At 34.4% G+C, this 12560-nt stretch overlaps 1 protein-coding gene across 1 annotated transcript in view; it reads right to left on the bottom strand.

Annotated features, from left to right (window-relative positions):
* The window catches only part of LOC136798079 (autism susceptibility gene 2 protein-like), a 29787-nt gene extending 22575 nt beyond the window's left edge, over positions 1-7212 (bottom strand). Inside the window, exon 1 of the mRNA XM_067054669.1 lies at positions 7036-7212. Coding sequence (XP_066910770.1) covers positions 7036-7110 — 75 coding nt within the window. The 5' untranslated portion in view covers positions 7111-7212. The remainder of the gene's footprint in view (positions 1-7035) is intronic.
* Between the last annotated feature and the right edge of the window lie 5348 nt (positions 7213-12560).

The following is a 12560-nucleotide window of genomic DNA, read 5'->3' as shown; positions in this document are numbered from 1 at the left end:
TTTGTGGGATGGCCCCATTGAGTTTGAAGCAAACATGGAGCTATAGAACAATCCACTGGATGTGAAAGTAGCATTGATTTCAAAGCCCCGAAGGGGCTAGATCCGAACCTTCTGGGTAAGAAATGAAGCCACTTATTTTGTGACCCGTGTGTTTTCCAAAAAAAGAATTTAAATGCGGGGAAAAATTAAGGCTTCACTTTTTCTTGCCTGAGAAAGGTTGAAGATTCCTCTCTAGCCCTTTCGGGGCTTTAAACTCATTGGAACGTAGTCACAAGTCGCGTATTGGGTTTGATGGTCCTGGTGGTTCGAAACACGGGTCAAAACGCCAAAACATTTGACTTATTACATGAATATATGGAAGTATTTAACGGCCTTGTTGTAAACTGCTAGAATCAAATTTAGAGTCAAAATAATGGGGTTTTTATTAACACGAAAATCTTTACGTCTCCTAATGCTAATATTCATGTAATAAGGTATTTCAGTAAAGAACACTTAAGCAGAAAAAATACTAAAAATTTCCTTTTCATAAACAAATACTGATTTAAAAATTAACCACAGTCCAATCAGTATCTACCCACACAAGAGTAGACTATTGGATATTTCTAAATGACCTCTTAATTGTTTCAGAAATGAGCGGTATCAAGTGTAACCTCTTTTACTTAATTATGATTGAAATGAAATATATCAATAAATCATATCACTTGAAAAAAACGCTAAAACGCAAAAATACTCAATTGAGTTTAAAGCACCGAAGGGGCTAGAGAGGAATCGTTAACTTTTCTTAGGCAAGAAAAAATGAATTTTGCTGCATTTAGAATGGCGGATTGACACTGTCACTGTCTTTGTACCAGAGTGTACTCTAATGTAATCTCACCTTTATCACTTCGTAGTACGCCAATGAATTTTGAAATAAACCGGGTTTGTGTACAGACAATTGTTTTAGCGGCATATTTTTCGAAATCCGGCGATAGGTTTTAGTCTGGCGTTTGTGTGGAAACCACGCAGGTCACCCGCTTTGGATGGGAAATAAGTGGCTTCATTTCCCATCCAAGGGTCTTCCCCCTTCGGGCCTTATAGAATCTATCCGATACACCCAAAGTGTCAGTTAATTAAAAAAATTTAATGCAAAGAACATGTGGGGGTCACATTTGCAATTTGGAGATTTTTCAAAGAGGCTAGTCTAATATAGACTGATTTAACAATAATTTGATCAGAAACTATATTTGAATGAGATCTTCTAATATTGATTTTGAAAATATGAAAACACATAAGGGATTTTGTGAGTAAAAGAAAGAGGGAAATGTGTTTTTCAAGAGAACCAAACAGAAAAATCGTTTTATATTTGATAACAACAACAAATATTGGATTGGAAAAAAAATTTGAATTAGTACACGATTTCTCTTTAAGAACATTATCCCTAACCTGTCTAAATTAAGCGAAGTTTGATTGTTTGTTTAATGGACGTAATCAGTTCTGTACCAAAATTAATTGTCTTAAGAATGGTGTTTCTGATAAATCCAAGACTAATAGACGTCTAAAACTAGGACAACACCGGAATTCTCCCCCTGAAGTTGGAAGACACCCCCTTCTCACAGACCCACTGAGACTACTTCCCACTGGAGAAATTGACGAAAATATCGTCCCCGATGGAAAATTACTCTCAAATTTTTGTCCCCGCTGAAAATATTCAAATAAACCAATCCTCACAGCAAGATCTCCAGCCCCGCTAAATTTTCTGATTTAAAACCATAAGAATTGAAATCCCCAACAATAAAAAATACATGGGAATACAATCTCCATCAAGTTTCAGTCCGTTATTTTCATCTCCACTGACTAAAAAAATCCTACCAAGTCTGTGAGAAGGGGGTGTTGGAAGGCGTACTCCTCTTACACTGGAATGTGCAAAAAGGTTGAGAAGGTCAGAAGAGAGTCAAACCTCATGAGAATTTCACAGCCAAATATTGTAAACAAGTTTACGCACCGTTGAGTTACCGCAAACTGCATAATATAACAGGTTTCGAACAGGATCAATAGTTCTTTTCAAATTCGAAGTAAAAAAGTTCAATAAACAAGAATTTCGCAGTAAACAAATAGCAAGAGTTATTGTCTCACATGTAATTAATTTTGGCTTACATAAGCGATTTTCTTATAAAAAATATTTTAGGCTAGATTTTTTTTTTTTGAAATGAGAGGATAATTAAGGCTAATGAGGTTTTCCGAATAATTTTAAGCCCTTACTTCTCTTCTCTCCACACCCTGCAAGATCATCTTCCGTCTTTGGTATGTTTGTTAAAGATTTTTTTCTCTACTCTAGAGTCCACCCCTGTAACAGGTCTGCACCTCTGTATCAATTTGTTATATACACCCTATCTAGCAGCCCCGGTGGAATTTCTTCTCACAGTGGGATGAGAGAGGTGCGTCGAGGATGAAGATTTCTATCGCATTCCCAATGGGGAAAGAAATTCTATTTTTCCAGGGGTCAAAAAAGTTTTTGCTGAACAGTTGTAAATGGGGATGAAAACAAAGTAAGTTTTCCAGTGGGGCTGAAAATGCAGGGTTATTTTAGCCCAAATTTGCAGTATGTAAGGGGTCCCACCGGGTCTGTCTACACCCCTGTGTATAGCAAAAATATGTTTTTTATGAGATCTCGCGTTTATTGATCCGTTAGTTCCTTGGTGAAAGAAAGACAAAAACTTATTAAGTAGTCTTAAAAATTGGGCTAAGTCACAATAAATATGTGGACGTGTGGAAAGGCTATGTCAAAAGTCGACAACCTTCGTATAGCTTTAAGAAAATTGTTTTTCCTTTTTCCGCATAAATAAGTAATCACGGTTTGATAGAAAGAAATACAGAGAGACTCATCCCGTCGTGAAATATGGCTGTGTTTTTTATTTGCTTCAAAACTCTTACTTTCTTGATGTTAATAAGAAAGGAGGGTTTTTATTTCACTATAAGTAACTGTTAGTGTCGAGTTACATTTCAATACAAGGCATACATTATAGAAAAACAAAACTTCAAAATTCCTTTTTTGATCGAGGAAATCACAACAAAAACTAAATTCAGCGTCCTTGGGTAAAAGAAAAGTCAACCCTAAAATTTCACCTTCTATTTAACCTCCTAATTTCTTCTCTTCCTCCTAAAGGTAAGGTGGCCAATCCAATGAGTTTGAAGCCCCGAAGGAGCTAGAAAAAAATCTTCAACCTTTCTCAAGCAAGAAAAAGACAAGCCCTAAGTTTGCCCCGCATTTAGAAATTGTGTTTGAAACACACATATCACGTGTTCTAGATGGCAAATAAGTGGCTTCATTTCCAATTCAGGAGTTATGGATCTAGCTCCTTCGGGGCTTTGAAATCAATGGTTATATCCGCCCAAAAGGATCTCTTGGTGACAACATGCGCCCATTTACCTACAGTAACTAACATGCTTAATCAATATATTAATCATAATTACACCAATCTCATCAACTCATTTAAATATCGCAAGATTCATTACTCACTAATTACAGAGAGAAAGAAATTACAATTTTTGAAAATGTAAACAAGATGAGAAAATGACTCCCTGAAGGATATATGCCATATTATCAAGTAATTGACACGCTGAAGAAATCTCGTACACCCGTCTCATTTTGTAATTTTAAAAGATCGGAGAATGTCGGGTATGTGCAGACCGGGCCGTCTGCGCAAGTCCGACATTTAAAGAGACAATTTAGACATTTGTTGTTTCCGTAACTATATACGCAGACAAGAGTCATTCCGACTCTACCGTCCGCAAATACCCAGCACCTATTTTTGCCTAAAAACCCCCGGGCATAAGAACAATCTTATACTTAGATTTCAGGATGGGTAAGAAAATTTTAAAAATCTTTTAGTGAAGAATATTAAAGTTTAATAACAAAATATTTGATGATTTATATAACTTTTAAATTGCATAATGAAATAAAGTTTGGTTTTGCTATTTCAGCTGTCCATCGTGCAAGTCATTATGCAATTCTTTATGAAATTATCATATAATTTATTGTTTGCTGGTGAAATGAACCAATTCGGTATGTGTAATCAGCCCTAACATCAAAAAGAACTTGTTTTAGTCATTTACAGTATCCTTTTTTTGATTTTTAAATGTTACGTATGAACTAAAACTATAGAAATCTCTTGTCGGCCTTGTGGTACATGGATGTTGAAAAAAACTAGAGCGGTTTCAAAATCTTTGCCGGCTTATCTCACTCAAAATAATCCGATTTTGACCGCTTTTAACACCCTAACTGGTCAACGTTATTTCAACGTTCATCTAACGTTGCAGTATATGAGCGGTAGGAACGTACGTTGAACGTTTTTATGATGTCCTGTGCCAGGTGAGAAGGTAGAAAATCGCGTCACGTCAACAGTTCAGAGACAAGAAATGCTTTTCATCATGACAAACGAAAACAACGTAAAAATGTCAATCTCGTTTTTAAAAAAAAGACCTGATATGTAATTTATGACGCAACCGAAAACTATCAGATGATTGATTTTTCTAAGTTAGTTGAATTGATGCCAAAAAATGAGCAATTTGTTTTTTCAAGGAATTTTGAATGTTCTCATGGAGGTTTTACAAAAAAGCCCGTTAAAAGCAGATATCCCTCAACTTTGCCCTTTAACTTCCTACGTTTGCCATAAGAAAGAGAAACATCAGCTTTTTGTATTTAAGGGTTACATAATCTGGCTCTTTCAGAAAAAGTTATTTTAAAGACCTACTCTATGAATCCACGGTTAAGGCAAACTTGAATGTTGGACAAATTCAAAACTTTTTTGATCATTTCAATCTTGATTAAAGGTAAAGTCAAGGACAAGAAAAATCCAGTGGGATTCGTTTTAGCCTAGGTCAATGCTATTTTGAATGGAAAATGCGATTTTATCGGCACATTTTCTCAGAATGTTTCCTCGCAATGCGGTTACAAAAATCTTTCGAAATTTCATACGTTTTTTTTTGAGGAGATTTTTAATCTTTTGAGTTGCATATGGTTTATGTGATTCTTATCCCATATTTTTTTCCGAACTGATAAAAAAGTTAAAATGAGAAAAAAAGGGTTTCAAACTAGAAATGAATTATTCATGTTTTTAGACTCATCGAAAATTCTGCAGGTCTTTCGAATGTAAATTTCGAATAGATCTATATCAAGGAATATCGATCTTTACTTATGGATCGATATTTTTTCAGATAAGGTTTTCACAATGTAAGTTCAACTTGATTTTGGTAGGCAGAAATAACCGAAAAGTTCGGGAAAAACGGGCAAAGAATAACCTCTCAAATTAAATCCTGAATAACGAGCTATGTAACCAACCTTTTATTACGAATTCTCGTTTATGAATTAACTTAATAGGATCATAAGAAAAGTCGTTATGTCATTCATAACACAGAGAATTTCATTGCAGACTTATTTCTATCACTTTGATTCTAAATTGCAAGCTAAAATTTTAAAGAATGAGTTAATTGGAAATCAAAATGTTCACCCCCAAAGGATTGTAAAATCATTGCATGGAATGTCGAATATTTTTTTTAAGTTATCCGGTTACTTCTCGAAAACCATTAGCGTCTAATTTCAGTAAAATATACAAGGAAAAATATACAAGAAAATGACTGATTGTAAGTTCTCGGTAGAATGGATAATTCAATAATAATTTTAAATAATTATTTCCCATCAGAATATGATTCATTCCGATTATATTGTCTGGATTTGGCTAAGTCAGTGACACGGCAAAAGATGAACCAAAAAAGGTAAAAAAACTCGAAAAAAATTTATTCCCCTTGCTGTAATAAGGAAAATATGTTTTAAACTACTCATAAGATTTTCAAGACAAAGTGTGAAGTGAAACTAACAACACGTCAAATTTAAAAACAATATCAAGAAAGTTTTTGTGAAAAGTTTGAAAAAAAACAAAATCACTTCAAAATCGGAAATTTGGATTCAAGTTATAAACTATATGAAATAAAACTACTTTAGATTTAAAATGTGTATCTTATCTTTTCTGCTAGTTAGAAATTCCTTTCAGACCCCATTTCTTCCAATATCCTTAAAATTCTAAACTTTCTGGAAAATCCATTTTCATGAGAATTTTTAATAATTTTTAATAACCCCCAAAAGTGTCCTCTAGTGGAATTGACACAATCCATTTTTTACGATCCCTTTACGATAAATTTTTGGTGGGCTTGATAATTCCGGACCGTTATATTGTACACCATAAGCCCATCATCCATAATCTCATTATAACGTTACATGAACGTCTAAACAAACACCCCTGTATCACAGACCCGTAGGGACCTCATACCCACTGGAAAATTAAGCAAAAATTTCGTCCCGGTGGGAAAATACCCTTGAATTTCAGCCTCACTGGGAAATTGACTTTGATTTCATCCCCACGCGAAATTCCATGTTTAAAAATTGCACTCCAAAACCATCCCCACAGGGTTTTTTAACCTATACAATGTCTATCCCCATTAGGATTTCAATAGGAATTTTTATATCCACTGAGGAAACAAGTTCCACCGGGGCTGTGAGACAGGGGTGTAAACAATGTTGGGTGTCAGCCTGATATTTTAATGAAGAAACGTCCGGAGATCACCAAACCAAAGTAACCAGATAAGATTAACAATATCAGGGTAAAAATAATCCCATAATACTCTCCGTATCAGTAGCACACCTACCCGAACTCTGAAGCTGTTTTATAAAATCGCAACACATTGCGTGCCAAGATGACCCGTGGCTAGGGGTCACCGAAGTGGAAGATACATATTGAAAAGCGGCGACTACAGGAAACCAGTAAAGTAGCCTTCCTTCTTTATAAAAGGGGGGAGATTTCCTTTTCCCTCCTACCTATGAAGTCTGAAGATAACGTAAGAAGTTACTTATCAAAAAGGGTTCCATTTTTATCAATCAAAGACAATTTAGAACCTTTTTCAAGAAAGAAAATTACTACCAGAGAAAATAAAAATCTACGGAAAAATAAGAGAAAATTTAAAGGGAAAAACCGAAAAAAATGAAAACAGAAAATGAAAACATACCTCCAATTCTTCCAAGGTTTTGTAGGAGATGACCAGGAACTCATCAATAACATCTTCACTTTGCGAAGGAGGCATCGTGACCAATATACACTCCTACATACGAAAAGATGATCCCAAAAAATGCTGATTCAAGTACCCAAATAAACCAATCAACCAGTTGTTCCAAAAAGACAAGACGCACACTAGAAAGTCTTTAGTATAAGAAGAAGCCTTCCAGCTTAGTTGTCTCTACGTAATATATAAAAAGCGGGATTCCTATAATGTTATTTTTCTATTTTTCTCTTATATATCTGGTTATAACTCTCTCTTTCTCTTCTCAATGTCTTTCTATGTACTACAACTTCTCCTTGCAATGAACGCTTATCTGTTCTCCTATTGTTATGAGAAAAGTCTCTCTTTTTGAATCGCGACACCATTTTTCTTGTCTTTTTATTAAAAAACGCGTTTTTTGTGTTGTATGTTGATTAAGAGGATATTCATAACCCCCGTCTCTATTTTATTGAGTTATCAAGAGTATTTTTTTGTAAGAACACTGAAAGATTGAGTTTAAACTGTAATGAGTTACAAAAAATGTGTTTCGAAAAAAGTTGTTTAAGGCTCTTTTGATGCTGGTTTGTAAGCTTAAAAACTGACCATGAAAATCTTATTGTGCACTATATAGCAAAACCTAAAGCACTATGCTTTGTCTCGAACTGTAAATCCTTGAATACAAAATTTTCTTATAAAAAACAGAATTAATTTCTATATAATAATTGGAAAGCAATCGAGACGATGAGTTGAGACAAGCATGTATGTGTGCAACTGTCACTCCTTTTGTTCTCCGTAATAACATCATCGCCTCAAATACTCGTGGGATCTGATGTTTAAGATTTTGCGGTCTGAAAAGACTTCTTTTTTAACAGAGATTATTTTTGGGGCCTCTCGTCTGTCCTTTTTACCTCGAAGGATTTGAGCAAAGAACAATGAGGCTCAAAATCGCCAAAAAATGAGAATAATTTAAGAACAATTCTGAGACTATGGGATTACTCAATTTCAAGCAATTCAGGGGTTTGAAGATGTGACAGTTTTACTGTCGCCCCTTTTGATGTCGTTGTCTCGGTGTATGAAGGAAAGGAGTGACGGCATTTTGTTGTCAAATGTGCGTGATGAGAAAATAAAGGATTTTATGCTGTCGCTGTTTACAGTGATTCAAGAAAATACGTCAGTACTTCAGTGTTTATGACCCCGGGTGTATGCCCCCATGCAATTTCTGATCCCTTTATAGCTTGCATGTATAATCGACAAACAAATCATTATTTAGTAGAACTTTAGAACGGGGACTAAGCTTTGGAATTCAATCATATAACGTTTATCTAATGCCCGTAACGACGTCAGTTCTACCGTCGAATGGACGTTAAAACAACATGTCGAATTCAAGTCTACAATTTCTTCTTCTCTAACTGTACGAGACTAAATAAGATTTTCGGGTTATCAAATGGTAGAAATCTATGCCGTCTTCTCGGGTGGCGTGAAAAAATGTACATATTGGATTTAGTGAGGAATTTACATAAATTTATCCGAGAATTTATCGATTTTCAGAAACTCTATTTTAGTGCCAAAATTTTGTAAACATGTTTTTGCGAATCTTGAAAAGTGTTTATTTCTTATAACCCTGGCATACCTTAAACTTACCACTTCAGGAACTTAAAGGCTAGTTTTTAGGCTTTTTGATGGACCATAAAGGCTGAATGAAGGCATAAGATGTTAGTATGGTGGTCATAACTCCTTGTCTAACCAGAGGAATGTAAAGAGATGGAAAAACAGCTTCTTGAAAACAAAGGAAAAACGGCTCGTCATATTAATACCAGGTCTCTTGCCCTTAAGGGAGTTTATGTCGAGTAAATAGGTTTCTTTTGTTGTCGCTATAAAAAATCTGCATAATTAGCGTGTTGTGACAAAATTCTTTTGTTTCAAGCCTGATTATGCGCAAACTTTTAGGGCTTATATTTTGGGTACACCTCTCCTATACGAAAAGGTACCCATATCTTCTTGCTCAGAATTTTCTAGTGATTCTACTGATATAACCGCATCTTGACCGCATCATTATATGGAAAGCTAGAGCGCGAGAAAATTATAACTTCATCTTGATTTTACTCGACTTCTGACAGTTTTACAAGAACCAATTTAATATCATTGCGTTAAGGATTTCTTTTGCTATACATTGGTAAAAATATTGCTCCTTATTCTTAAAAATTGAACTAGTAATCAGCGAAAAAGGAAAAACAAATTTTCATTTTTATCGTCGAATCATGTGGAAACCGTCCGATTTGTATGGCGAGCCGTCTTTTCTGGACTTTTATTTAATGACCTAATCAATGTTTTTACAATAGAACTTTCAATAGAAGTGATCGTTGAACTTTGAGTAATCAGAAAAGCTGTTTTTCCATCTCTTTACATTCCTCTGGTCTAACTCACTAGACTAAATAACATCAGAAGTAATCTAAGCTAGTGTCATCTTCCTTCGTTCCGAGTTCAAAACTCCACTATACTCTTCGAGTAAGGCCTGAAAGCATGTAGTAGACTAAAGTAATCAAAAATTACATTCAGTTAATCCTCCGCTCACTGGAAAATTGGGCCAAAATTGACTTTGCTTTTATCGCCATTTAAAATTGAATGGAGAATATTGCACTCTAAAACTATTCCACTGGATTATTTTGACCAGAGAACAATAATAGAATAGATTTTCACACCCCCCCCTGTGAGCCCCAAGTTCCGGGGCTGTGAGAAAGGGGTGCTGTAAACATACCTTGAATATTAGAAGCAAAGTGAAGATGAAAGAGGAAATTCTTCTTTTTCGACTATTCTTTTGATGAAAAGTCTTGAGTGTTAAAAAACAGCAGCTTCGTACATTTTACGTTTCGTCCTTTTAAAAGGGAAAAACAAACACATTATGAGAAAAAGTTTAAGAATGTTTTTATAAGATTATCTGAGTTAAGTTATATTTCCTTTAAAATCAGTTCTTTGACTGATGACACACATGATTGAAGTTCAAGAAATTCTTGACCTTAAAATAACAAATCAAAAACACCATATTATAATACTATGTGTTGAATGGATGAAAACTTAGTTTTAATATTTTTTTATAAGAACAGTCCTCAGTTGTTCTCATTTACATATTCCATAATATTTTACAAATTCTATATGTTCGTTAGCATATCATAACTTATACTAGTATATTATTCTATTCTAACTTTATCCTCTAACTTAAATCATATAGCTACAGTATGTTCTCGTGGTATTTTTGAGACTTAGTGTTCTTATAAAAAAGCAATTTAGAGTTCACAAAGCACTTGAGACCACACACACCTTCTTAATAGAACCTCGGTCCTTAGTATTGGATTCATAGATTTGAAAGATTTTGAAAAACAACTTGAGAATCCAGGAATGCGACATCTTCAGATATGAATGTCCATATCCATGGATAAATTGTGGAGTGTCCCAAAAAAGCTTTATCCGAGCTTTATATAAAGAAAAATCCTCAAAACTCATTACCAAAGCTGGGCTTAGAATAATTGAAATAAGATTAAAATTCTATGTTCAATCAAGAGATATACAATTCCCAAGATGATTGAAAAGGTTTTTGGATATTGAAATCTTATTAAGTAAACAAGTGATAAATTAGGCAAATATTATGAGGATAAAACTTTATATGACAATTTGTCTGCTTTTTTGGGACACACTGTATTTAGAGAAATGGTAAAGTAAGGCTCGTCCCAGTTGAGTACTATTGAAAACACATACAAATTTAATCTATACGACACCCCAGTCCCACTGGAAAATTTAGCCAAAATTTCGTCCCCGGTATACTAAAATTACCCCGAAATTTCAGCCCCACTGGGAAGTTGACTTTGATTACATCCCCATTTCAAATTTCATTGTAAAAAAATGCACTCCAAAACCATCCTCACTGGATTTTTTTAGCTTGGCTCGAGAATCTCTATCCCCATTGGGATTACGATGGATAATTTTATCCCCGCTGTTGGAAAAAGTTTTACCGGGGCTGTGAGACAAGGTTGTTATACGAAAAAAGGACACTAGAAAATGGAACTTTTGAATGAGCAAACATGGATGATATGAACTTCTAAAAATGTTACACGTTTTTAAGAACAAATATTATAAGAACAAAAGGCTTCGAGGCTAAAAAGTTAAGAACATCTTTGAAACATTTAAATGCTTCCAGACAGAAATTTGGACCAATATACTCAGAAATTGCTGAAAATAAGAACACCCTTAAAACCCAAAGTTAAGAATATCTGAATCCCTCTGAAGGCTTCAAAACTTTTTGATGTTCTTATAAAAAAACGTGTACTTCGTGGAAATAGCCCAAGCCATTAAAAACTTCATCATACTTTCCAATTAATCAATTTACTATCGATCAAATCTAAAAACTTGTGTACCATAATTGCTAACGACGTTAAAATTCAAATAAAACACAATCAGGCTTTATTCTGTAACGAGATGAGGTATTAATTGTCTTTTAGGGTCTCTCAATCTTGACCTTATAATTCGCGATAAAGTTGAAAAAGGTACACGTTTTTTATAAGAATATCCAAAATTTTCGAAGTCATCGGATGTTCTTAAATTTTAATCTTTGAGTTTTAAGCTTCAGTTCTTATTTTAACCATTTTGTGAGTATTTTTGTTCATTTTCCTAAGAATGGTGTTTTAGAGTCTCCAAATCCTTAAAATGTTCTTAACTTGTTCTTAACATTTTGGCCATCGAAGTCTTATGTTCTTGTATAGTTTGTTCTTATAAAAAAAGTGTATTAATTTTGAGTCGATAGGTTTGGTTTTAAGTTTTTTTTTAACATTACCAGACAGTTTACAAAAAGAAATCTCAAGCTAGTGTAAGATAAAGCTTCTTGTTCTTGGTATGATCTTATACAGCCGCGCTAACAAGAAGTAATTTTATATGTGTGTCATAATTTTGTAGCAACAGGAAACATTTGAAATTGGATCAGCCTATTTAACAGCAACTCAGTTATAATCAATGAGTTGTTGTTAATCAGCTATAAAAGAAATGGAAGGAGAAAGGTACTTTAACTTCCATTCCCTGGACTACTGCAAAGGGAAATAATTCGAGTTGTTAATCTCCCGAAAAAAATTATTCGAAAGTTACTGTTTGGGACCATTTTATGGGACTGTAACTCTTGTTCGAAAGAGAAAATATAAAATAATATAAGAATGCGTAACCGAGGTAAACGTTCAAAGAAAAATTTCGTAATATTTCATTTCGAGTTATCTTTCCGTATCTTTCCAACGGCTTGTAAACCTTTACACACCCCTGTGTCACAGATCCGCTGGGACCTCAGCCCCACTGGAAAATTTTGCCCAAAATTTCGTCCCAGGAGCAAAAACAAAACTACAATTTCAGGCCCACTGGGATATTATTTTGATTTAATCCCCACTGAAAATTCATTGGAAAAACTATACTCATTAGGAATTCGGTAGAAATTTTTATCCCCGCTGAGGTAAAAAGGGGCTATG

The sequence above is a fragment of the Clytia hemisphaerica genome, unplaced genomic scaffold (genome assembly GCF_902728285.1).
Source record: "Clytia hemisphaerica strain Z4C2 unplaced genomic scaffold, Clytia hemisphaerica genome assembly, whole genome shotgun sequence".
Taxonomy (NCBI): domain Eukaryota; kingdom Metazoa; phylum Cnidaria; class Hydrozoa; order Leptothecata; family Clytiidae; genus Clytia; species Clytia hemisphaerica.
Note: the sequence above shows the minus strand (reverse complement) of the source record. Positions and strands in the feature narration are given on the sequence as shown.